Source organism: Aulostomus chinensis, chromosome 1 (assembly GCF_037954235.1).
Source record: "Aulostomus chinensis isolate RoL2024-O1b breed Wild chromosome 1, RoL_Achi_v1.0, whole genome shotgun sequence".
NCBI lineage: Eukaryota > Metazoa > Chordata > Actinopteri > Syngnathiformes > Aulostomidae > Aulostomus > Aulostomus chinensis.
In genome coordinates, this window is record NC_141320.1 from 66,236,698 (window position 1) to 66,263,496 (window position 26,799).

Genomic DNA, 26,799 nt, shown 5'->3' on the forward strand with positions numbered 1-26,799 from the left:
GAAATTACAATTTTTCTTTGAGACTATCTGCTCAAAAGGTGCTGTAGTTTCACTATTCATCCACAGGAGGGCAGTGTGCAACAGCACGGAGTGGCTTTTGCACTTATGATGAGTACTTCTTTATGTATTTTCATTCATTCATTTATTACCTCTTATCCTGTCGAGGGTTGCGGGGGGCGGGGTGAGCCTATCCCAGCAGCCTTCAGGTGAGAGGCAGGGTTCACCCCGGACAGGTCACCAGTCCATGGCAGGGCCAACACATAGAGACAGACAACCATTGCCTCTCCCAGCCACGCCTACGGTCAATTTAGAGTCTGGATTAACCTGGTCCCTCTTGATGTCTTTGGACTGTGGAGGAAGCTGGAGTATCACAGAGAACCCACGCATGCACAGGGAGACCATGCAGACTCCACACAGAAAGATCCCGCGCTCCAACCGAGGCTGCGACCCGGAAGCTTCTTGCTGGGATGCGTCAGTGCTGACCTTTGCTCCTCGGTGCCGCCCCTCTAATTTACATGTACAATGCAAAATTTTTAAATGACCTGGATTCTTTGGAATAATTAAATCTTCAATTGAATTCGTTTCATACAATACTTTTTGTCGCGGTGTTTTTAAATGCTATTTATTTTTTAAGTTTTCGTAAATATTAGCCGCCAAAATATCACTGTATTTTACTATTGCTCCACAAGAGGGCAGTATGCTACTTTACATACTTTTCCCCCATTTATTTATAGCACCTAAAAAAGGGGAAAGATCCGTGTACTATAATGGAATCAAATCTTAAAGCGAATTTGTTGCATGTATGGCTTACATTTTTTTATTCATGTCTAAATTGTATTTGAATTCTAATTTTTATTCGAGACCATCTTACAAAATGGCGCTGTACTTCCACTATTTAGCCACAAGAGGGCAGTGTGTAACGACGCATACCGACGGGCCACGCTAATTTTTTACTTCCTGCCAGAATGCCGCTGTAGCTCCTGTATTTACCACAAGAGGGCAGCATGTAACACCAAAACTGGCTGTCAAACTGAAAGTGAAGGATTCCCCCACACACGTATTTATGACGCATTAAACCGTAATTTAGCCCCGAAATAATCCATAACCAGTTAGAATAAAATCAGAATATATATCTGAATTTGTTTTTTTTCACTGAAACTCTTAATTGTTCCTCGAGACTGTCCGCGACTGTGATGATGTAGTTCTACAATTTATCCACAAGATGGCAGTGTGTAAATGCAAACACTGACTGAGACGCTTAAAGGGGGTATTTTTTGGTTTCTTCATATAATCAAAACGCAAGAAAACATTGTACAAGGTTATCAGTAAACTAAAAAAGAATACATTTGATGCATTTTATGTATTAACAGTATGAAGCTAAATTCGATTACAACGTGATTTTTCTTGGGACTGTCTGCAACTGGGGCGCTGAAGTTCCACAACTTATCCACAAGATGGCAGTGTGTAAAAGCGAACACTTGCTGACGCGCTTAAAGCGGGTATTTTTTTGTTTCGTCATACAATAATAACGCAAGAAAACATTTTTACAAGATTATCAGTAAACTATAAAATAATAAAACTTATGTATTCTTATGGAGTATTTTTTAAACAATATGAAGCTAAATTCGATTTAGAAAGTGATTTTTCTTTGGAATGTCTGCAAATGGGGCGCTGTTATTCCGCAATTTACCCACAAGAGGGCAGTGTTTAAACGCAAAAACTGGCTGACACTCTAAAAGCGGGTATTTATTTGGTTTCGTCAGATAATCAGAACGCAAGAAAACATTTTACAAGGTTATCAGTAAACTATGAAAGAATACATCTGATGTATTTTTATGTATTTTGTCTTGACAATATGAAGCTAAATTCGATTAAAAAGTGTTTTTTCTTGGGACTGTCTGCAACTGGGGCGCTGTAGTTCCACAACTTATCCACAAGATGGCAGTGTGTAAATGCAAACGTTTGCTGACGCGCTTAAAGCGGGTATTTTTTTTGTTTCGTCATACAATAATAACGCAAGAAAACATTTTTACAAGATTATCAGTAAACTATAAAATAATAAAACTTATGTATTCTTATGGAGTATTTTTTTAAACAATATGAAGCTAAATTCGGTTTAGAAAGTGATTTTTCTTTGGAACGTCTGCAAATGGGGCGCTTTTATTCCGCGATTTAGCCACAAGAGGGCAGTGTTTAAATGCAAATACTGGCTGACACTCTAAAAGCGGGTGTTTATTTGGTTTCGTCAGATAATCAGAACGCAAGAAAACATTTTACAAGGTTATCAGTAAACTATGAAAGAATACATCTGATGTATTTTTTATGTATTTTGTCTTGACAATATGAAGCTAAATTCGATTAAAAAGTGATTTGTCTTGGGACTGTCTGCAACTGGGGCGCTGTAGTTCCACAACTTATCCACAAGATGGCAGTGTGTAAATGCAAATGCTGGCTGGCACTCTTAAAGCGGGTATTTTTTGGTTTCTACATATATTGAAAAGGTAAGGACACATTTTTTTAGTTATCTGTAAACTACGAAATAATAATCAAAAAATCAAGCTCATTTCATATTATTACATTGTTTTCTTATGTAACGCTATACATTTAAATTGTAGTTCTTTTCTACACTGCTCAGTGCTGTAGTTCTACTCTTTATCCACAAGAGGGCAGTGTGCAACGACACATACTGGCTGTCGCACTTGGCAGTTGTTTCTCAGATTTGTCTCACTGCGACCAGATCATTTGAAAACTACTATTCTAGGCTTTTTTTCTGGAATATAGAAGATTAAAATGTTTACATCACATAAAATGTAATATTTTCAGAATTACCACAGTAAAGGTTATAAATTAAGGTCTGCTGAAAATCAGCTTCTAATGGGCTGGGATTGGGAGTGTATAGAAAATGAGACCGATAGAAAAATATATGGCACACGCCAGGTTATTCAAGTAAGAGTGACCAGGTTTTTAATATCTTAAAACATCTGTGCAACATTGTTCAAAATGTTACATCACTGCATGACCTGTAATGTCTCACAATATTTACAAAAAAATGCTGCTTACAACAAACCATTAAAAAAAAGTCCAAACAATCTCAAAATAATGGACAAACTATACCTAGCCCACATGAATGCAGAAAAGAAAGATAAACAATCAAGTGCACATCATACTTCACGCAGGTCTATTTTTTTATCAAGTATATATTAGTGAGAAAATATATACTCAGTTACAGGTTGAGAAAATAAAATACTGACAGAGAAAGTGTGGAAGATTTAAAACTCACGCTCACACAATCACAGACCATCTCCAACACAAAAGATTCTTTGACCACAAATAACAGAACAGATCCAGAACACATGGGGGTCCCGACAGTCGGGCACCTGCATGTCATTGCACAATAAACAGAGGTGGGGAGGCAGAATGAACTTTACCGAGTGTTCTCAGACTGGAAAATGTATGGAGGAGTTTTCTTGTCACAAATGTGAGCGAAGGCTCTGAGGTGTTCAAGAGGATGCACACTGGAAAACAGTTTGAAATGCACCTTTTCAGGAGTTTTGAAACGCGTTTCTCTGTTGTAAAAGCAGTGTCACCCAAATGCTCAAATTTGCATCACTTAAAAAGTTAAATTAGCAACCAAAAAGTTCAGTTTTTTCTGAGTGCACAACAAAAAGATAATTGAAATAAGACCTTGTCAGTAAATACAGTACAATTGTTATTGTGCACTTCTTTAAGGAGTGTTTTCATGGCGGTTTGCTTCAAGTTTAAGAACTGTGACTTGGTGGAGTGCAACATTCGGCTTCCAGGTTAATGAATGTGTGAACACATTCCTTTATAAATACATGCCCACGAGTCCAGGAACCCTTCGGAGTCGGAGTGCTGACGCTATTTTGGCCAATTCGAAAAACATTTTATTCTGCCTTTAAATACCAAAATAAAGAAAAGCAGCCACAAAATTAAACATCCAATTCTTTACTCTTTTTTATCGACATCTCCTAACCTACACAAAATGTATTTTAGGACATTAAACTGTGTTTAATTTAGCATTTTAAAGATGCAGGTGGCAGCTCCACCAGGGAGCCCAAAACTTCCAGCTCTAACTGGACCGAGTTTTAGATTTTTACCAATTCTGATAACTTTCACTGTCACTGACTTGAACATCAAAAAATCAATCTAACATGATTTTGACAAATGTCACAAACTTTAGATCTGGCTTTGATATACCAGACCCCCACTAAAAAACTCTGCTGTCGTCGGATTTGACCACGCCGGTGCGATCCAGGACTCCTCAAGGCTCAATTATGTGATTGATCTCCAGTGAAACCGGGAAGCGTTCAGGACGTACTTTGTAACGTTCAAGCTACTAATAAATTAAAGGCTTTCAAGCACACATGATGAATAAACAGTGACGAATATCAGAACCGAAAGCAAAGGAGCTGCAGATGTTTGGAAGCAGTTGATGGTTGCCATCAGTTGGTTTATTGCACTTGATAATTCTGTAGTGAGCTCAGGTTTGACCTGGAGGAGCAGCTGTCAGCCGTCCAGCACCCCCGTCCTGCCTCAGAATGACCAAGCGACGATTCTGGCCTTCCTGTTAGCTAGTAGTGTTTAAACTGCATTTATTAGCAACATCATCAGCCTCCTCACACGTGCATATTCATAAATAGAACAGTAACAAAAACAATCTGATGAGAAAGCCACACTGTAAAAAAATGTTATGATCTTAAATAAAGGGAACATGACCTTTGTTATGAATACATGAGCTATTCATTTGTTAAAAAAAATTACATATACACATAAGGCTTGAGTTCTCAACTCTTGGTAGTATTATTGCCATCTAGCATATTTGTAAAGCTTAAAATAAATATGGAGCACTGTACATAAATAATTTACATCAATAAAACAGAACAAAACACAAGGCCCCGAAAATGTGAGACCCCACCCACCCCACCCCACCCCGAACCCCCCACCCCCATCCCGAGAATTAGTGTTTCTTATGATGACGGTGGTTAACCTACGGAACGTGGCTACAGTCATGGAGGAACTAAATCGCTGTACAAACAAGCACATGAACAGAAATGAAGGAAGAATCCCCCCAAACACACGCAGGTCTGACGTCTGATGCGTTTCAGGGTTCACCTTAGATGATTGGCGAAAATATTAAGAGTCCAAATTTGAAAACTATCGGAAACTTCTGTTCTCAAAACATTCCAAGACCTTTCGATGTTGCAGCATTTGTTACAGACCTACGTCTAATCGAGACTCTGCTGTGTTCGTTCGTGGCGTCAAACCATCAAAGAGGGGGTCGTGTTGTTCGAGCGTCAGCAGGACGACACCAAACCTGGCGAGCTGGATTTGCCCTCCGAGGTGGGGGAGCGCAGCACGGGCAAGCAAAACAAACACAAGCTCCAGAAAAATGGCTTTTCACCAGCTTTGACAGAGGCCTTCCACTTGAAGACCCAAGTTCATTCAAGGTACGCAACCTTCCATCACGACTGTTTCATTCACGTTTGCTCTTCATCTGTGTATGTCAGCTAATTCAGGAATGATTGCATGCATTACTTTTGTAGGTAAACCGTCAAAATCGCCACACAAGCCACCAACGCCACACTGGTGAGGCGTCGTCATGCTGGGCTTCAGCCAGCCGGCTCCAGCTCATCCCTCTGGTTGCACTGCAATATTTGCACTATGAAGAGCAAAACCCTTGAAATGCAACAAACACCAGACAATGATGTGCTGAGGGCGGATTTCTGCACTTGAACAACTTTCTGCCGGGTGCCCATGAAAGGGGAAAGGGACTTCCCATCATCTGTCCAGCTGCTGCTCACTGAACACTTCCTGCTGGTAAAGTTCATTCTGTGTTAAGATTCCAGGACAAATGAACACTGAAGTGACGATTGTAACGAAGAACTCATACTCATGCCTATTCCACTGCTCCCTTACAAAAGAAAAGAACCAAACCAAACCGAAGACAGCACGTTACAGTTCATCATATAAAAGCTTTAGGCTGTATTCTTATTTATCCTATGCTCGCGGCCATATGGAACCGCATTTCTGAATAGAAACCAAGACATTGGTACACTTCTTCTGCTTTGTTTTTGTACAATAAAAGATAAAATGTGCATTAGGTACGCTTGTACATGACATTTTACAATATTTACATACAATTCTTAATAGCATGAAATTTCAGGATTATCTATATACATATTGAAAATGTATCAGAAATATTTGGACTGTCTATTTTCTTAAATATGTAAGGTAATGCTCATAGCTTTTTTTTGTTTGTTTTACTGTCTTATACTAGAAAAAAATAGTTAATTCAGTGAGCTGTAGACAAATTGCAACCATTTTGATGTTTTTCTTCTGTTTTTTTCTTCTGTTTTGTTTTTGTTTTTTTTCTACAGTTAAAACTGTATTGGTGATTGGAGTTTCCAGCACCTTCAGTCATCAAGTCAAGTCGATGTCATGGAACATGATGTACCACTCAGAGTCCGTGTGTAGCACCTGTGAGAGCTCAGATCGCAACAAGGCTGAACGCTCGCCGCCAGGGAAGGCTCGGAGGGCGTTCTTAGGCCGACACATTCATTGTTATCTGGAGATCTTCCTCCTCTTGGGTTTGGGGAGCTTCACCTGACGATCTCTCGATGGGATCTGGAGCCAGAGAGAGGAATGTGATGTGACAAGCGGTAGGTGGGTGGAGTCAGAGCCCTGGAGGGTAACGACAGAGATACTCACTGTGCCCGACATCTTATCCAGCTCGCTCATGGCCTCGTGGATAGCAGCTTCCAAGTGATTATTCAGTTTCCCCGGTCTGTTGGACAACATCCACATGTCACATCACTGACGTTCAACCAGGCGGCATTCACGTGTTCCTGCAGGTCACCTCCGTAACAACAACGACCACTGCTGCTCCTGACACGCTCGATTAGTAACTGCTGCAACCTTTGCTTCTTGACAAATTTTAGTTTTGTTCATGTGGACATTTATGAACTTGCACAAAAAGTGTACACAAGCAAAACGTTAGCGTCAATTTTGTGTCTCATTGGCAGTCATCTCCAATTCTACCAAATGCAAATCTCAAAACACAACATTGTATCGCACTATGACATCGCTCAATGAAAAACTGACATCAGCTGACTGCTATCAACGCTCGTGCAGTCGCTGAAACATCAGCAGGGGCTCAGCTTGGACTGCAGTTTTTGGCCCACAGTCTCACTTCTTGATTCGTTTTTTACGCTGAGAAAACATCACCAGCAAATGCTAGCAGAAAGCAGAAACTCCAAATGAGCTGAAGCATGTAAATAGAGAAATAGCTGCTACTTGTTATTTACGGTCGCTGGTGTCCGCATGCAGATCTCAGATCAGTGTCTGTGTCCTCAAACACACAATCTCCCTTCAGTGGAAGCGTAGAGGAGCAGTTCACGTGTGTAAATTATAACTTAGGTTGGTATTAAATGCTTCCATTTTCCATATCTAGCAATTAGAGATTCACAAAAAAGTTGGTCAGCCTGGTGGTGCATCCAACTCATGTAAGGAGAGCTAAAACTGAGCAAAGGGTCAATTAAAAGGTGCAACGGAGGTCATAATAAAACCGTGTGATATTTAAAGAAGCCAAAAAATGGTGCTTTCTTACTTCAAGCCTCTTTTAGCAGCTCTGTCAAGTGCCTCTAGGTCATGAGTTAGTGTTTTCAGCTTCTCTGGCTCCACCTGGATGGGGAAAAGCAGACATCAGAGCACATTCATATGCACTTCCCATACGTCACCAGAAAATGAGAGTCATTCGGTTCATGAACTTGAGCACGGTCCAACAGTCACTTTCGTATCGGTCATTTCCTCTTGTGAATATCATTGCTGTAATAATTGTCTAAAACCTGGTCAGAATGAACAACCAACGTATTCGATCCTCTTCCAAGGTTTCATTAATTCAAGTCAGCTGCTAGAATAATGACGGGTGGTCTCTCACCTTGGCCTGCTCCCGCAGCTGCATAGCAGTGTTGTGCACTTGTTCGTCCCCAGCAAGCTTGGCAGGCCAGGGTGGGAAGCCCTTCAGCTGGCCCCACACCAGCTCGCCCATGTTGAAGGTCCGAGAGCGATAGTGAAGCAGCTCTGAGGAGGGCGAATCGGGCTGCCGCAGATCCTCCTCACTGCTGAGGCTTTTTGTGTCCGAGGGGCTGGGTGCCATACCGTTGAAGTGACCGTTGTAATGACCGTAGTCTTTGGCTGTGGCCAGGGGACCTTCCAGACTGGTGGAAGAGCTAGGTGACTGATCGTCCCCCGTGAGCTCCTGCCGTGGGGGACCCAGGACTTCTCCATAACCCCGGGTGTTGAAGTGCGGGGTGGTGCCGTTGATGTGAGCACAGCGTTCTACTGTCTGCTCCAGACGCTCCTTGTAGTTGACAGGTGTCCGGCTGCAGTTGTTGAAGCGATAACCATCGTCAAGGAAGGCCTTGCCATGGGCCATGGTCAGGCCATGGTCATTGGAACCCTCAGTGGGGCATGGAGGGGCAGGGGCCAAACTGGCAGGTCGCTCCATACAGGGACTACTCCGCACCTGGGTGGAACACTCCAGAAATTCCTCACCGCCCCAGGCACTGTTGTTACTGTGGGTGTCAAAGCCACCTCCGTGCTGTGTCTCGCCATCCCACTGCCCCCTGGGAGTGCCACATCCAGGGGAACGGAAGTAGTCATTGGCCTCGGGGACGTCTGGGGTGCTCTTTCCTGGATCCATGTTCTTCTGCCCCCCCCCTGCCCTCACCTGCCTGGGTCTGGCTTGCTGGGGTAACACCTCCCCATCCTGGTGCCCATGCAGGACTGCACTGACCGCTTGAGGGAGGTTGACGGGCTCCCCTATCGAGGCAGTGAAGGCACTCATGGCGCTGAGGGCGGGCACGGGGCTCGCCTGTGTGGTCCCGCTGACTGTGGTGGTTATGGTCACATGCATTCCCTTGCTGGCGGCATCCACCACAGCTCTGTAGATGGCATCCACTGACTCTGGCCCTCTGCCAGGCCCCCTATCAGAGCCGGGTGTGCCTGCACGGAACCCCTCACCCTGTGGCTGCTGCCCCTCCCGAAACTGGGGGTGTGGCAACATCCCCTGCTGTGAACACAACAGCAGAGTCACAAAATGCCTTTTATCATCTGCAAGTTAAAAAATGTAGTCCCCCTTCCCACCTGGTAGTTCTGGTAGAGGCAGGCCATGGAGCCGGTGTTCGCGTTGTTGCCGTCTGTGTACGATGGGTTGTCAGAGAAGTGCTGCTGACCCTGGTAGGCCGGGTGGGAGGCCACGCCCTGCTGCATGCCTTGATGGACCTGCTGCTGGTACATCTGACCTCCACCTGTAGTGACGTGAGGCTGCATGCTACCCATACTGCAGCCAAGTGACGAGGCGTTTCCTGTCGAATGTCAGACAAAACTAATGAACATTGTCTTTTCTAAATGAAAACAAATATTGTACACAGGTGTAGACCAACTTTTTCCACCAGAAAAATTGACATATTCTACAAGGAAAGTTGCACATCACCAATCTGTTGCGCTGTAACCTAACAGATGAGCACACCACCAGGTGTGCAGGGAAAAAAAAGCATCCAAGGACAAAACAGGATCAAAATATTTCAGGGCCACAGATTAATCAAGAGAAAACCTTAAAGTGATATATGCAGACAAAACTGATGCAAATTCAAAATCTCTGCAGCGTGACACTGTGTTTGTGTGTGTGTGTGTGTGTGTGAGGGGTGACTGGAGCAGCTGGTACGATGCTACGTAGCTGAAGGGCAGCTGTGTGTGTTCTCCATTTTTTTCCTCCTCTTTTCTTTCTTTCTCTCTCTCCTCTCTAACACTGAGAGCCATGACTTGGCCAACCCCCTACCCCCCCTTCCTCCTCTACTGCTATGATATAGTGACGGCTGTTGCCGGGGGAGGTTGCCATGGGAACCAAGTGATGATTGGTGGTGCTGTCCGCTGCCAGGAAGCTTGTTGGGGGAGTTGAGTGGGTGGATGAGGGGGGTGATGGGGGTCGGGTGGTGTGATTTTAGCCTGCTGGGGGATGGGGGTGGTCAGCTGGGTGGCAGAGAGTCTGGGGGGGGGGGGGGTTTACAATGAACTTTGGGGTATTTGTTGATGAGTGGGGTGAGTGGGGGGGGGGGGGGGGTTCAAAGCTCACTAGCTGTCTCGAAACAGATGGTTAGAGGCTAATGCTACCAAGCCACTGACTAGGCCACTTTCAAAGAGCTTTCAGTGCTCTTATGACACCCAACATGTCATCTGAATTAGCTTCAAGTAGGAAAACATACAAGGCTACACAGACTAACATCTGCCATTTGATGGAAAAATCTCTTTTATCCCAAGAGCCTGAGAGTGCTTAAGTTTTTCTGCCACCAGTGCCTCTCAGAGATGATGAACCCATTTGAGGAGCTGAGGTGAGTTCTTTCCCTCCTCATTCCTCTTTGCACTTATAAATATGTTTTATAGGTACTAGTTTTGCATTTTTAAAAGGCAGAAATCTTAGGGGAAATTAAATAAATGCTCCTGTTTTGTCTTAACTGGGAGGAGGGGTGTGTCTGTGTCTTGCTTGATTGACATCAGCTGATGGGTTGCCAGAGTGGAAGAGGTACTTTCTACAGAAGGAAGAAAAATTGACATTGCTTAATCAACCCACTTAGACTACTGTCAGTAAAATGCTGGTAATTAATAGTGGAAGAATCAATGGCGCACGGGTGTGAAATATGTCTCGATTACCTCTACTTCCTCTACTCTGTCAAATTATGGCTCCCTCTATCCCTGTCAACTGGGTTTAGTTTTTGTTGTTGTTCTCATAAAATTATACCATTAACAGAATCAAAATGCAAACAGCCTAAATCCTATCGTACCGGATCGTTGGCTAATAGGCCATTTTCTCTTGCCGTCTATTGTGCTGCATGTAAGCGGATAGTTAGCGACCGAGTAGCCTGCAAACAAAGGTTAGAACACTCCTCATTAATCTTTGTTTGGTGACTTGTTCAACAAGTGAAACTGCAGGACAAGATGAATGCTCATATTTGCATGTTGGACAAGAACTTCAGTGGGAAAACGAATGTGAGTTGGTGCTCAGATTGTGAACTACAATGGAATGTGACACTGATTTAAGATCTGATTTGCTGGATTAAAATAAGGTATCCCAAGTGTTTTGTGGAATTACTTTGAAACTAAAGGGCCATCATGAAGCCAAAGTAGTGATTTACAGGGCAGATGTGTTGGCCTAAATTGACAAAACGACATGGTGAGTGGTGTCCTAATTAGCAGTACAGCTAGTTTATAGAATAGAGAAACTTTTTACGACCCCTCGGTGAAATTCACATGTCCAGCAGCTCTTATAAAAACAACAACAACTACTCTTCCACTTCAACAACAAAATAGTGTATGGATGCATAAAACTAAATTTAAACAGTGTATTGTATAGTGCAGTCAGCATCTGGCAGGGGCAGTGTATGGGGTGTATGTGTATATGATGACTGACTCAGGAAGTGCTGTTAAAGACGGTATGTTTTGACATGTTGAAGTTATGACAAGAACAAAATGATGTACAAATACAGGGATGACTTAGCACATTGCACACATAGAGAGTGACGGAGAAGGAAATGAGGACCTTTCACCCATCATTAACAAATCATGCAATAGACATTTGAAAAAGCACATAAAGGGGGTTAAGTGACTGAGCATGAATCATTACCCATTCACGTCTCCCATCATGGTTCTTACAGCTCTGTAACTGCACTGTGTGCTCCTTGAGAACATAAACAAGCCTCCCTCTGCTGCCCACATGGCTTGTGGGTAGCGAGTCTCTGGGCTACAAAGGCTTAATTTCCATCTCATAGCAGCTAATTCTCTGTGTCAGAAAATGTCAGCCTGTCTTTAAAGTTACAAGTTGACAATATAAAGTGTATTTCTAGTGTGGGAGAGACAGCAAGAAGGTCCTCTCAAACAAGTCATTGATTGGTGCTTATCTTCTATTTACAGGGTTCATCCACATTTTACCAAAACACTGCCATCATTTTTCCATGACTTTCGTAGGTATTTCAGGAAAAATTTCAGAACCATAAATTCTCTTAAACATTTGCTGAAATATCAACCACAAAAATCTCTGGAAAAATTTACCAGCGTATCTTTTTAACAAAAAGGATGACAAGCTATGTAGTTCGCTCTATGTATTCAAGTAAATGAATACTGATCAAAATACATTTTTATCAGTCAAACCTAACTGCACCGAACATACTTTGAATTTCAGATATCTGTGGAAAAAATTCTAACGATAAATTTGGAGACTACATATCTCCAAAATTGTCTGATTTCATTTTTCAAAACTTTATCATGCCTGGAGATTGCTTTTTTTCTTTTAAATTCTAATTTCATGACTTTTCCAGGTTTTTCCAAGAACATATGAAACTAAATTTAATGATACACAAAGACAAAGAAACAGGATGAGGCAACAGGTTGCCAATCTTCTCCCTCAATATAACTCCATATGGCGATAACATGGCTGAAAGTCTGTTAAATGAATGCCAGTTTGCTAAGGAGAGACATTTCGAAAACAGCAATTGCAATAAATTTCTCCTATGTTCAGCCCTCCTGGTGACAATCGTTATGCTCTTCCTTCTGACCTACAGAGGACCACATGAATTTCAATGACTGGACTTGGAAATACAGAAATCGGGGGTCCTGCTGATAAGAACAGGTGGCCTGCAGCAGACCTCAGAGATACAATCTCCATTATAAAACATATGAGGACACACAGATGTACCATGAATGCATAAACTCCTTGTCTAGTCCTACAGCAGGCTGGCGATAAAAGAAAAAAAAAATCTAGGTCTTTTCAGTGCTGTCAAAACAAATGTACACACAGTCATTTATATGCACACAAATAAACAGCACACACTGTAATACAGACATACACACACAGCCATTCAAACACACACAGCCCTAAACCTTCATCAAAGGCTTCACTCTGGTCTTTATTCAGGGTCCATCGTTACTATAGCGACCAGCTAGCTGCAAGAAGCTCTTTAGAGCACCCTATCTGGGCTGCTTCCCTTAAAGCATGATGCAGATCCCATTTCCATCTTCTTACGCCATTGACTGATGCTAGCATACAAATAAAACAAAGAGAAACACTGGCTGACTGACAATTAGCTAAGCTTCCAGAGATGAGGGGCTGGCTCATTAGCTAAGATATTGGAGGAGCCTGCCTGTCTGGGCTCAGGGCCTATCACCTAAATCCTTTAGTTTTAGTTCACTCACCACTACAGGAACAACAACTTCATCCAACCACTTGCTCATCACAAGGAAGGGAGGGTGAAACTCATTCATGGCATGAGACAAAAACACCATACTGCAGTTTTAGGGAGGTCATTTAGACCTGAGTCACTGTGGTCACCTTCAAATGTCACATTTACTTCAATAGATTTGGGAATATCTTTGGAAATGGGGCTCAAGGATTTATTCAAGTGGCTGCTGAGGATTTTGATTGTGCTTTTGGATGTCTTCCTATACTGCAATTTCTACACCAAGAAAACAAACCAGAGTATGGTTTAACCAGACTAAAATATACAGACATTAACACACTTGTTTATTTCCACGCTGAGAAGATGCTGTTATCCTTAAAAGTGAAGAGCAAAACAAAAGACATCTCACCTGCATCGGAGATAGTCTGTGCACAGCTTCCATCTCCACCTCCATGCGGCATCACCACCATGTTAGTCCGCCCTATGCCATGAAGGACATTCTGCTGTGAGGGGTGAGGGCCTGAATGAGACAGGGGTGGGGGATTAGTGTTGGGGCGTCCAAGTGGCATGCCATCAGGGCCTATTAGTCCACCACCAGGCCCCATAGGCCCACAGTTACTCATAGCAGAGGCCTGCAACTGGGCCATCATGTCAGGAAACTGGCCCTGGCGAGAGCCCAAGTGGCCTCCAGTGGTGTCCATGTTCTGGCAGTGCTGCATGCCATCTCCTGGACCCCGCACCCTCTGCTGGACCAGGAGGTTCTGCGGAGGGCCTACAGGAACCATGGATGTGGCGTCACTGAAGTGCAGCTGAGCAGCTCCTTGAGGACCGGGACCTGGCCCCGGGCTAAGGCCAGGACGATGGCTGTTCCCAGCCATGTTGTGGGAGCTCTGACAGCTCATGGACTGGAGAAGCTGGGCCATGGAGGTGTTGGGGGGAAGGTTTCCAAGTCGGCCCACTTTTCGGAGCTGCTCAGTGGCACTGGGACCTGGCATGTGGGGTCCACCCATGCCTGGTTTGTTAAGTATGTTATAGACCATGTTGTTACTGTTGTCATGGTTTACTGATGCACTACCAGATGACTGCTTTCGTTTGCGCATGGGGTCCCTCTGCTGGGCCATCAGTTTGTCTCTCAATGCTGCCCGACCACTCTGGCCCTCAGGAGCGTTAAGCAGCATGGTGGAGTTTGGTGGGAGCATGGGGTTTAAAGTGCTGTGTCCCTCCATGCCTCGAGGGCCGCTAATAGAGCTCGGGTGTGGACCGCACCCTCCATTACCTCCACCACCTGCCCCCAGGCCTGCCATACCAACACCACCACCAGCTGCGGCAGCAGTGCTGTTGCCAGCAGTGCTGAGTTTGTTTTGATTTGCTAGCTGTGCTTTGGCTGCCGCTGACAGGAGACTGCTGGCGGGGAAAGAAGCAGCATTCTGTTGGTTGAGGATCTGGTTGAGGGGCATCCCCAGGAGTCCTGGGTGGCCCTTCTGGGAAGCGCTGGGGGTAGCCATAGAGGATGAGGGAGAGGAGGACGAGGTGGGTGAGTACATGGGGTTGTTGTGCTGCTGGGTGCAAATAGAGTTTCCCATCCCAGACAACAACTGTGGGTCTTTGTACTGATGGTGGGGGTCAGTTTTGTTGGTGGAGGGGCTGGAGGGCATTGCTGGCCTTGGAGAACCCATAGCCGACCTCGGGGAACGAGGGGGAACCTTCATGGTGCCACAGGGAGCCTGGGGCCCTGAGGGCATTGCAAAGTTCCCATGGTCAGAAGAGGTGGAGGACGAGCGTGAGCGATGGGGGGAAGCCTCCATCCTTCCAAGGGTGGCACCTGCCATATGGACAGGAGAGGTGACCGGAGAAGGGGACATTGAGGAAGCTGGACCACCCTGCTGAGTCCTTTGAACATGGCCACCGTGCCCCACAGGCCCAGGCTTCACTGTGGGTAAAGGTAAGTTGCTTGGCAAGGGAACAATGGCGGGAGGGGGTATGTTTACATTCATCATTGGTACCTGAGAGTGGATGTTAGGCTGGAAGTTGGAGGTGTTTGGAGCATTGGCTGGGGGCTGACTGACTGGCTTACTGGGGATAGGGTCTAGGATGCCTAAGGGGTCTTTCTCAGATGTCAACTGCCTTTTCTGAAGGGCACAGGATGGTGGTACAGATGGAGGGGGTGGTACAGGGTGCACAGGGGGTTGTGTTTTATGGTGGAAGGCTGCACGGGGCATATCCATACCAGGAGGGAAGTTCCCTCTTGGTATGTTCATGTTCATGACAGGGCTTTTGGCAGTGGCCGTTGGGGAGAGGGGCGTGCTAGTCCTCCCTGTCATGGCACAGGATGGCTGGCCTGCAGGCGAACCATGGAGCATCATGCTGGGTGGGGACAGAGGCATCCTAGAGTTCCCATGGATAGAAGCTGAGCTGGGACTGCCGGCTCCTGGAAACCCACAAGGATTGGTCCTTTGAAAAGCTTCTGGGCTGCCCAGAGTGTCCGTACTAGGAGACTGTGAGCCATCTCCATACAGCTTAGCACTGGATGGAGGTGGGCTCAACATGCCTCCATATCCTGCCCGGTAAGGAGATTTGGGGCCAGGCTCACCACTGGCCAGCCTTTGCGGTCTAGTATACCCAGTGTAGATCTCTGGCTGCTGGGCACCACCAATCTCCTGCGATGGATACAACCGCTGCTGCTGCTGTCCAGCTGCCATCATCATCTTGAAAGGATTCTTGCACTCTGGGCCAACAGCATTGGGCAGGCCATCATGGGGTTTAGTCCTTATTGCTCGTTGAGTTGTGGAATGCGTTGCAACCACAGACGATGTACCTTGAAGACAAACAAAGGACATTCAAGTTAAAATCAATAGCAACACCAGGAACAAGATATGAGGCAGTTAAGTGTTATCTACAGGACACATCAGCAGGTGAATAATAAAGTCACTAACTAGACTAGATTTTTCTGGTAAAGTAAATACCTAAATTACCAGGCACATTTTACAGCTGCTTCAGTGGTATGTAGGTAGGATGTCCAGCCAACTTGCTTCTAAATATTTAAGAAGCTTTATGTTCCTCAGGGTTGCCCTCAAGCTGTAACTTAACAGTTTCATCAAGTAGAAACAACTGGTTTTACTCTTACCTCCCCCTGAACTTGTCAACGTGAGAGGCGGATGAGTCTCCATGCTCTTGTGCAGGGTCGCCACAGCCAGAAGCTTCCTCTTGTGAATGCAGAGTTTGGTGACATCTTCATCTGCTTTCACATCCTCCGCAGTCCTCTGCTTGACAGCCGCCCCAGGGTCGAAGTTGAACACCTGGGGAATAATATTGATGATCAGTGACTAAACCATGAAAGATTTTATGAAACAGCAAGTAATTCGTAGAGGCAGCATCCACTGTATTTCTCAACTGCGTAAGGTAGTATGAGGCAAAAAATGTCTCTGCTCTCAATGACCCTTTGAATTAAATTTTCTCTAAATCAAAATGTCAAAATAACTGGTTAATGTGAATGCCTGAAGACTGCCTGAGGTGTGATGGTACTGAATACAGCATTGCTTTTATCACTGAACAAGCAGAACACTACAGTTTATTCCTTTGATACATTTATTTGGAATGCTCTTAAGTATTTACTTTTTTTTTAAGTTGGTTGCAGCAGAATCAAGACCTCATTTTCCAAGACAGAGGATGTGTTGAAAACATACCAAACCACGATGCTAAAGCTATAATTTTTTTCTCTACACCTCCAGTGGTTATTAAAATGTAAGCAAAATGACCAACACAAACAGATATCCCACATTTTAGGATGATTGAGACATATGTATGTCTCAGAGCAGAAAAAAATATCAAATCTTTGTGCGTTGCAAAAACAAGAGACAGCAAAAAAGGTCAAACTGCTTTCTGTCTGCAGGTCTTTGAGTATTTGCTTAATTTAACCATAAATAACAGCCGAACAGTTTCCCAAATGAGGCAATATCAGTTTGATAATGACCTGATCAGACAGACGCGTTGCGACAGTGACAAATTTAGCATCGAGGTGGATAGTCAGTCGGATTAAGCCCATGTAATTTGATATAGCCTCAACACCCCGACATTTGCAGCTTGGTCCTTCAGCAAGCTTGAATTTATTTCATACATTGTATGCATGTGGAACTACTGTGGAGAAGGGAGTTAGGCTGCAGGAATGGTTTGAGAACTTTCTGTGGACGTCTCTGGACTTTTGCTCCACCACCATCACAAGTGGAAAAAGAATCCATTATGACAAACATGAATTCAAGTTTACCTCAACCAAAAACTTGTTACAACCAACTTTCAACTTGACAAGGGTGACATTTTGATACTCAAAAGCTCATTCAACAAATGCCTGTCAAAAGTTGTTTTCACCTTAGTTTGACACGATTTTTTCCTCATTCCTGCCTCTGCCTTGAAAATGTCTCAAGACATATCAAGCCCTGATTGCTATAAATCGAACTATTATGCATAAGGACAGGCCCAAAGCTAACGCTCAATCTCAATGATTTGCAGCAAGTACAACTGAAGAACCTCAATATTCCCTGTTAATACATAATTGAGTCTGCTGCAGTGCAATTACCAAATGACCCTTTTAAATAGAATTTAATTATAATTGACAAAAACATAAAATATCACCCACCAACACCATTGAATTTAACCAAAATATGACTGCCAACAAAACTAAAGACATCTGATCCATGTCTTATGTGAATTATACTTATGTTGAAGCAGTGGTATGTTTGAAATGACATTATTCAAACATTTTTCTTTTTTCTTCCAAATTACGATGAACTACTGATGATTTACCCTCCGATTTAGACAATACGAAGTCACATACCATCTCTGTTTAGATCAGTTGTTTTTAATGTTGAAACAGAATTACCTTGTGGAGGATGAGCGGACACTCCAGACCGCATTTGCAGGTTCCGTCTGTCAGGAGGTAGGCTTTCACCTGCTCCAGGCTGGACAGCACCGACCCGCTGGGACTGCAGACAGATAAACCAAATTTTGATTATGCGACTCACTCAAACATGTATCAATATAAATATTTTTCATAGCATTATGGATGCATAATATTTCAATTTTTTGGCAAAACTGAACAGGCAGACATCAATATGATCCGTACAAAAAAACAGTTTAATTAATATTCACATTTTGTCGATACTCAAACACGTGTAAACAATGTGAACCTTTTTCTTGATTTCCATAACAGTTGGAAAGGTCTGTAAGTCAAATTTACAGCAGAGGAATCTTGAGCAAAACTCATGGGACTGATATTAATATATTTAAGAAAATAAAAAGAGATATCTACACATGACTGGCCAATTTATTTGTACGGTGTTATATCAAAGTTACTAGTGCTGTGACAATAGTAGCATGTGGTGTAAACTTAAAAAAAAATAAATACATGCCTTTAACTTAATTTTTTTTTTGCACTGATATTTCACAGGTTTGATGCCCCTGCCAATGTTTTATTCAGGGATATAAATCACTGAGATGCATTCTTACAGCCGGTTGCAAGTCGGAGAGATGAAATCCACACAATGCCTGTCCTATCACCAATTAAAAACTCAACATTAGCTTATTACTATTTCTCAAAATAAAATGGCTGTATTGATCTACAGATGGCAAATAATAGGGTTAGTGCAGCTTTTCGTCTTTTCCTGCATGTCTGAGTGTGTGTGTGTGTGTGTTTTAAACTCTCTTTAAGACAAATCACTCAAAAAGGTTCATCTTCACCCAATTCACTATGACAAAATATTGATATGAGGTATGTTGGAGGACCTTAAGTTAAACATTCTGATCAGGTTTTAAACAAAGAAATATGAGGCGTCTTTGTAAGGAATACTTGCAACCAAAGAATCAAGCACGGTATGTGCAACTGGTTATTCAAACAAATGCGGTGATAAATCAACACAACAACATATCTACAGAGAGAATCTACGACTACACATCCCTGAAGCAAACGCACCCTTTAAACATAAAAGAACACAAACAAAAACAAGTGTGCAGTGACAGTATCAGGCCACGGTCAAAGAAGTAGACAGAATTCTTTCCAACACCCAAAATAAACCTGACACCCGCCAACTGTTTTAGTTCATTGTGGCTGGTAAATACATGTCATGGTGACTGGGGGAGGATCCCACATTGATATTTTGTCAAGTTTGATGGCCATATCAAAAATCTGCAAGAATTTTAGAGTTCCTTTCCCATCATGGCAAATATGTGGTCTGCAGATGATTTGTATCAAAGGATCATATACTGCAAAGCGAACAGCAGCCTCAACAATAATCGTCCCAAACATATGAGATCATTGCGTCTAGTGTATCCTCATCACACTGCAGCTTCAGCAGAGCAGTGTGGGAACGACGACGAAAAACTTAAATTTGTCTTACCTTACGTATACGACCCCTCCACCATGTTCCCCTTTGCGCTGCCAGCCAATGGGGACCTGGACAGGGAGGGCCTGCCTCTCATCTCCCGCCTCACACTCCTTTCCGCCATTCATTGCTCCACTGGTTTTACTCTCAACACCTCAGAGGGATATTTATCAGACATCAACCAGTGTCTCTGCAATGTTCGACATGTTCGTCTTCCAATGCCGTGGTGGAGGAAGGAGGGTGGAGGACAAGGGAGGGCAATTGGGCTTCGACTCTCAGGTGGAGCTGATGGGACGGTGGGTGGGTAGGGTGAGGCGAGCTCACGAAGACCCTACCCTTTTAGCTGCTTCATGGCTATGGCACAGAACGACACATGGACTCCCATTACTGCATCTTGTCATTCAGAGCCATCTGACTGGCAAGATGGATGACAATCAGGAGTCTGTGATGTCACGATGATGTCAAAAGGAAGACCTTACTGTTAGTTCTTTACCATCTGTCTTTTACCACCTGAAATACAATCCCTCAGTTGGATAAGTGGAGTTTGTTCAATATGTTTCCCAAATGCAGGTGGTTTGTAGTATTCCCATGGTTCCTGTGTAGGTAGAACAGAAGAGCACGAGAATTAAATCATGGCCAATAGAATTCTAAACTAGCTAAAAATTAGTACATCTTATGATCCATGGGAAACATAAAAAATTGCAGAAAAGCTTCTTCAATATCTGACATCAGTGTTCTCATTTGCCTGCAATTACGAGTGCCTTCTTTGACAAAAAGTTGAGCTAAATTGCCGTTGAAGAAGTTATACTGCATTCACGTAACTTTTGGAGGGTAAAAATTCAAGTATTTAAAGGAACTTCAACCAATCCAGATCACTCATCATTGTTTCGCCAATATCTCTTTACCCCCTGGAATATGAACAGAAAATGTTTTGATAACCTCGGCCACGAATGTCGATACAACACTATGACATCATTACATTGATTTCAAATTGAAATTTATTGTCACGAATATGAAAACAAAAAAAAATCACCTCCATCAATGCCACACATCACTAAAAAATAAAGACTTGCTTCACTTAACTGTTATTGCAGTTGTTAATATTGAAAGAACGCCAGTCACTGGAGTCTGTAGCAATGTTACCACCGGCTACAATTACAGCAGCACAAAGCACTTATTATTCAAGTGCATTAATATTTTATGCTTTAATATACGCAAAATCTGCAATACAGAGATATTTAGTCATATTTTTTGAGTAGCAATATTGTCAGTTTTCCCCCTCCTCCTCTCACAGGTAGGAGCCCATCAAAGCTGGTACATCAGCCTGAGTGATGCAGCTCCATGCAAAGCCTCCTCTTAACCACTGGTGCTGCTGACTCATAACTGCTCAGCTGCGACCAAACCCAGCGACACCACCACAGAGGAAGAGCCGGAAGGAGGAGGGTCGTGCTAACCGTGGCACAGTAAAAACGAGGCAGCAGTTACATACGCAGAAGCACCTCATCATCTCAGGAGAGGTGCGTAGCATCCTATCAGAGAAACCACCACGTCGTTAAAATCTCATTTGTAACTCCCTGTGTGGAAAACGCAGAGGCAACAGGGAAAACATAATTTCTATTATTGCATTCACGTTGGAGGAAAAACAAATTACCCCCCCAAAAAAACAATTGCGACGCTACTGTCTGAAGATGCTGTGACAAAGGTTTCACCTCCCTCATTTGGCAGTTTGTATTGTCATCAGTATCTTAAAGCAGAGGCAGAGAACAGACTCGAAAAGAGGGGAGTGTTTTGCAGCTAAAGTCCTGGATCAGGTTCAAACCCAAGACATTTTCATTAAAGCGTACATGGGTGCCTCCGCCAAATGTTTTCATCTTAACCTTTGGCAAAGCTACACGCCCAGAATCTGCCACTTTGCTAATGTGAAGCACAATTTAAATCATATTTTTCCATTTTACTCTTTGTTTCCTTCCACAATTCTCTGAATCTCAACAAATGCTGCCTCGACAATACAAATATTATATCATATCATATCATATCATATCCCTAATGGCTGGAGGAGCTTCTTTGAGATTGTGTTTTTTGAATATTTACATTAATGACATAGCAACAAGATCGCTACAAAATGAGTACAGGGGTGCTCAAATTCAGGGCATTGTGTGTATGTTGCTCGACCACCCGAGTTAAAAAGTGAAGTACAAACACAACCTGAATCATGGAGACAAGTAGCTGACTGTGCAGGGCATGCCATTAATATACTCCCAATACTTTCTGCAGCTGCTTCACACTAACACCTTACAGGGAAAAAGATTGCAGCTGCAGGATGCACTGACTGATTCTTGTGGCTAAGCTTGAGCCAGTTTTCAAATCCAGTTTAGACACCAATCTGACCTGAATGAACTTTTTTTTTTTTTTACCAGATTCTTCTTTCACATTGCTGCAGTTCGGGTAAACCTCAACTGCATTAAATAATCCCATCTTGCTCAATACTGAAATTATGGTTTAAGGAATTATGCTGTCATCTTTGAGAATAAGTTGCTAAGGACTTCATGCAAACTAAAAGGACTTCAAATTACAAGTAACAGAACTCTATTGAGTATAATACACATTTGATGTAAACACCACTGTTCACTAAGACCAAACCAAAAACACACTGCTAACAAACAATAATAGTAGTAAATAATAATAATAATAATAATCAAGCCGTCAAAACATCAATTTCACATGATAATTACAGGCTTTATGTTGTATACTTGGCCTGACACACAGAGCAAAACACGGAATAAATACTGTTGCCCTTCAGATTTTATATTTTACACCCTTCGATGCAAGGAAATTTTAAGTGAGGGCAATGGGACCAAATTCTGAGAATCACAGAAGTAGTGTCATTAAAAAAATGTTTACTAAGTGTAACCCTAACAGTGATTAGAGGGTAAACATCATTTTAAGGATGAATCGTAGTCGCAAGCATGAAAAAAAAATAGGCGGAATAACCTGCAATAAAATGAATTATTTAGCAGACGTGAATCAGCATTAAGGAGAATTTTCATATATACTTGTCACCTGATGGATAAAAGCCTGGAGTAATACAATAAATAAATACGAGGAGAAATGTGGAGTAGAGAAACGAACGTCACTGTGGACTCTGCAAAAAAAAAAAAAAAAAAGTGTGGGCAGCAAATTTTTGGTACCTAAAATCTGATGTGAAAAGGTGGAAATGATTTGGCATTTCTGACCCCAATATTCAACATCAAGGAAAAGATGCACCTCCATTGGAAACAATGGGGGGGGGGGATCTAGCACCAAAAAGCCTTACGTGTGACGAGATTTATACACAGTTTGGACTTAATCCGGGAGAAAACTTTAAAGAAGCAGTGTAGGACAAGTATATGGGGGGGGGGGGGTGCATAGATGTGCACATAAACACTGCCCTGCTCGAGGGGAAAAAAATCTTTTCGATCACAAATGCCATCAAAATGATAACTGGAACCACAGCCAAAGTTTGCCGGGTAACTGAATTTGTGGTCCATTAAGGACGACTGATTATGCAAATGAAAATTCCCAATGTCCAAATGATAAAAGAACAGGATGGGATGTTCGCCGCCTGCGTTTCAGAGCATCCTGAAGACTCAGTAGCTCCTTTACGTTCGTTATTCACAGTGAAATTATACTCTAAGAAACATGAAGCAAGGGTCCACGTAGCACTCGAGTTTTCATCTGAACTCATACTGACGATAACATGAAAATGGTTACAGTGGCATTCCAGTGATGACTGAAGGGGAACACTACCACGGTTAAAAAAGCAGTTACATGGAAACCTTTCCTCTGTCAAGATTACCTTGTTCGATGGGGAAAAGATAAATATATTCATTACTTTAGAGAAGTGTGAAATCATTGATACATACTTGTTGATCCTGAATGCTACTGACCTGCCTCAAAGTGACTGAAATCTAATTTTGACCAATGACAACTTTAAAACCAGTCAAAGACTGTATTGAGATATCAGAATTTATGACCGATGCATTCAAGGGAACACTGATGATCTGTATAGTTGCTTTCTAATTCTGTCTCCAAGCTAGAGAAGTTAGTTGAGATGTTCTAAACATATTATAAATCACACGGAACTATATTTCAGATTGCAAGGTTCCTGATTATCTCTGGTCAAGCTAATTTCACACATGTATGTGGAGCTGTCACTTCTGTTGTCACATAAAGCACATGTGTAGAAAAAGTGGTTGCAAACTCAATTTGCTCGCACTAACCCAGGAATAATGACCAACTATGCAGACACCAGAAGTGATCAGTCCTGGTAGTAGGCTACATTACACCCATCAAACTAGCATTTCCATCTGACTGTAAGTCCGTGGCTAGGTGTACCGTTAGCGATGTAAGTGTATGAGCTATTTTATCATCATCAACACTGACAGCTACCCAAGCATGCTAAATGACAAGCCCCTTTCAACCAAACTTGACAACCGCTTCCCTAAACATCCACAGGTACAAAAACGATAGCCAATTAGCTGTGTGAACATTAGCCAGACTGTCTATCAATTGTGCTAAGAGTTGCTATATTACCGTATTCACGTCAAAGTGTAGTTTTGTTTAAACACGTGGCGAAATATGCAGCCAGAACACATCCTCCGCAGGCCTGCCCGTTAACGAATGACCGTGTCAACAAGCGACATCAGCCCTGTCTGGCTGTGCTCTTTGATGCATTGGACCCAGCATCTGAACTAGCTGGGGGTTAGCATGCCAAGCGTCAGCTGTCGAGCTACCGTCAGTTAGCTAGCTTGTTGTAACGAAAATGAATTAACCTTCGAACTCGGCTGTGCTTGTAACGTTTATAATTGGTGAACCGTAACCGGGGTCGACATAACGGGGGCCCCACGGCCTATAGTCTACCTTCAAACTGTCGAAGTAAAGAGCAGCTAGGCCCGCGTAAGGTTTCGAGCCAAAGGGGCCAGGCAAGGCCAGGGCCAGGCCGAGCTAGCACGGGTTAGCTTAGCATGCTAGCTAGCTAACAGCCGTGCAAACCCGTTGCAGGGAGCGAGAGAAGAAGAGAGACGCTTTTCAGCACTAACGTTTCTGTCCGCTTCAAATCCAACTGAAAACAGTCCGTTCTTACCCGGGCATCCCAGCGAATGCGTACCCGCGCTAAAGCAGTGGAGTGTGCTAGCACCAGTACGTTTCTGACCTTAAGAAAAATAAGAACAAGAAGCCTACCCATTAGTTCTCTGCCTCTGCTGGTTCTCCTATACTGGAATATTGGAAATGATGGAGAAGCCCACCGCGCATGCGCGGCAAGAGCAGCTAGCAGATGGGAGAGGTGATGCACCCCTTAAAAAAAAAACAAACAAAAAAACACCGTCACATGAATAATTATAAGGCTGGAAATAAAAACTATTAAGCAAACAAGTGAATATCTCAGTTAGGTGATTTTTCAGATACAATATATTATCAATCAATTTTTTTTTTTTCAAAATGACAAGATATAAGAAAAACTCTTATTTGGTAAAAGGTTTATTGCATTTCTGTTTTTTTTTTTTTTAGCTAGCACTAGGACTTCACTACTATATTTTTTAACTGAAGATGCTAATATTTGTAATGATGTTGCAGAAGTGTGGGAAAAATATGCATCATGATTGAACTTTATAATTCATATCCCACATTCATGCAAAGTTTCAGGTAGTGCAATATTCCAGTGAAAATGAATCACTGTGCGGTAAATATACGATCAAATAAAACACAGCAGAGTTGCTATAACAGTAGTAGTTCAATAAAAAAATGTACTACAGGAATGTTAAAATGTATTAAATTATGAATCAGTGATTCATGAAATTAATCATGAATGTATCAAACAGGTTAAATATATGGAAGCTAACAGAAACCAGCAGCTGCATGAAAGGAAGGAAAACTGTTAGTACAAAGTACATCTATAATATCTTGAAGTATTACATAAAATTGATAATAACCATGAAGTTGATGTAATACAGGGAAACACTTGTATAAAAATTCGGAATTAAAATGTTGACTATCAAGGTACTTTGCAATCAGCTGAAAACTACTACATCGTATGAATGTGGTGTAATTTCTTAGCTACATGATTATGTTCTTGGCTTGTATGGTGTAAATAATTAATTACATTAATTGGAAGATAAGAAATAAAACAATGAAAAGAAACTACAATCTTGATATTTACTGTTAATTACTGCAATTTTCTCCCACTGGAGAAAAGAAACTCACTGGTTGCATAAAATATGATGGTAAGGAGCATCAGGGTGCTCTTGAGCAAGGCAGTCTTGTTCTGTGGTCGTCTGCCAGCTGATTTAAATGTAAGAAAACATCCATCCATCGTCATCTTCCGCTTATTCCTACACATTAAGGGTCGCGGGGGGGCTGGAGCCTATCCCAGCGTCAATGGGCGAGAGGCGGGGTTCACCCTGGACAGATCGCCAGTCCATCGCAGGGCCAACATGGAGAGACGAACAACCATTCACACTCACATTCACACCTACGGTCAATTTAGAGAATCAATCAGCCTCGTCCCCAATTGTATGTCTTTGGACTGTGGGAGGAAGCCGCAGTACCCGGAGAGAACCCACGGAGAACACACAGAAAGATCCCGTGCCCGAGCCGGGACTCGAACCCGGAACCTTCTTGCTGTGAGGCCACAGTGCTAACCACTGCACCACCGTGTAGCCTTATTGTAAGAAAACATACATATATGAAACACATGGTTTAGTGCTGCAGCAAAAGCAAATGCTCAGCAAAATAACTTCCCTGGATAAATAAAGGTCATAAAAATCTTCTGAAGTCAAAGGAGATGCAGCTGAGGGTGCAACACTTGATTTTTGTCTGAAGGTCAAACCTGAGAAGATGTTAAATTAATTCAGCGCAAAGCTGCTGTAAAAGGGCCGCTTCATGTATTTTTAAGGGCAAACACAGAACCGAATGTGTCTGCCAAGAGTTGTATTTTAGAATAATGTGACAGGCTAAATGTGAGCGGAGGCTGGGAAGCGATTTGTGAGATATCTGGCAGTTTATTGTGCTGTTTTCATCCGTCAACCGAAAACCACAGGAAGCATTAAAGTATCTCCAGAGCTCCATCATCACTGGAATGAGTAAAAGATGCTTGCGTTCTTCCCATCTGATCAGAATCAGACCTGTGATGGCATTCTTTCCAT

General features: G+C 42.9%; 1 protein-coding gene across 6 annotated transcripts; it reads right to left on the bottom strand.

Moving 5' to 3' along the window:
* Nucleotides 1–4,969: 4,969 nt before the first annotated feature.
* Nucleotides 4,970–24,980, bottom strand: mbd5 (methyl-CpG binding domain protein 5). 6 transcript variants are annotated; one of them, XM_086202304.1, is made up of 10 exons: nucleotides 24,839–24,980; nucleotides 20,112–20,213; nucleotides 19,634–19,972; nucleotides 18,121–18,223; nucleotides 16,372–16,543; nucleotides 13,657–16,062; nucleotides 9,166–9,386; nucleotides 7,958–9,091; nucleotides 7,628–7,701; nucleotides 4,970–6,805 (listed from the first exon to the last, which is right to left on the bottom strand). In XM_086202304.1, the coding sequence occupies exons 3-10, from the start codon at nucleotides 19,744–19,746 to the stop codon at nucleotides 6,583–6,585; spliced, it is 4,446 nt and encodes a 1,481-aa protein (XP_086058430.1). In that variant the 5' UTR covers nucleotides 19,747–19,972; nucleotides 20,112–20,213; nucleotides 24,839–24,980; the 3' UTR covers nucleotides 4,970–6,582. The 6 variants fall into 6 exon arrangements, with proteins under 6 accessions (XP_086058430.1, XP_086058421.1, XP_086058450.1 ...); XM_086202295.1 differs by having other exon boundaries at nucleotides 20,098–20,213; XM_086202324.1 differs by having other exon boundaries at nucleotides 4,970–6,645; nucleotides 6,730–6,805; nucleotides 7,958–9,088; nucleotides 19,634–20,213.
* Nucleotides 24,981–26,799: the final 1,819 nt, after the last annotated feature.

Excerpts from the sequence above, each read along its gene's own strand:
- mbd5 (XM_086202304.1), bottom strand. The coding sequence starts at position 19,746 with ATGAATGGCGGAAAGGAGTGTGAGGCGGGAGATGAGAGGCAGGCCCTC. Across the intron at positions 16,063-16,371 it reads GTTGACAAGTTCAGGGGGAG|GTACATCGTCTGTGGTTGCA; the intron begins GTAAGAGTAAAA and ends TTTGTCTTCAAG. Across the intron at positions 6,806-7,627 it reads GCTGCTAAAAGAGGCTTGAA|ACCGGGGAAACTGAATAATC; the intron begins GTAAGAAAGCAC and ends GTTGTCCAACAG.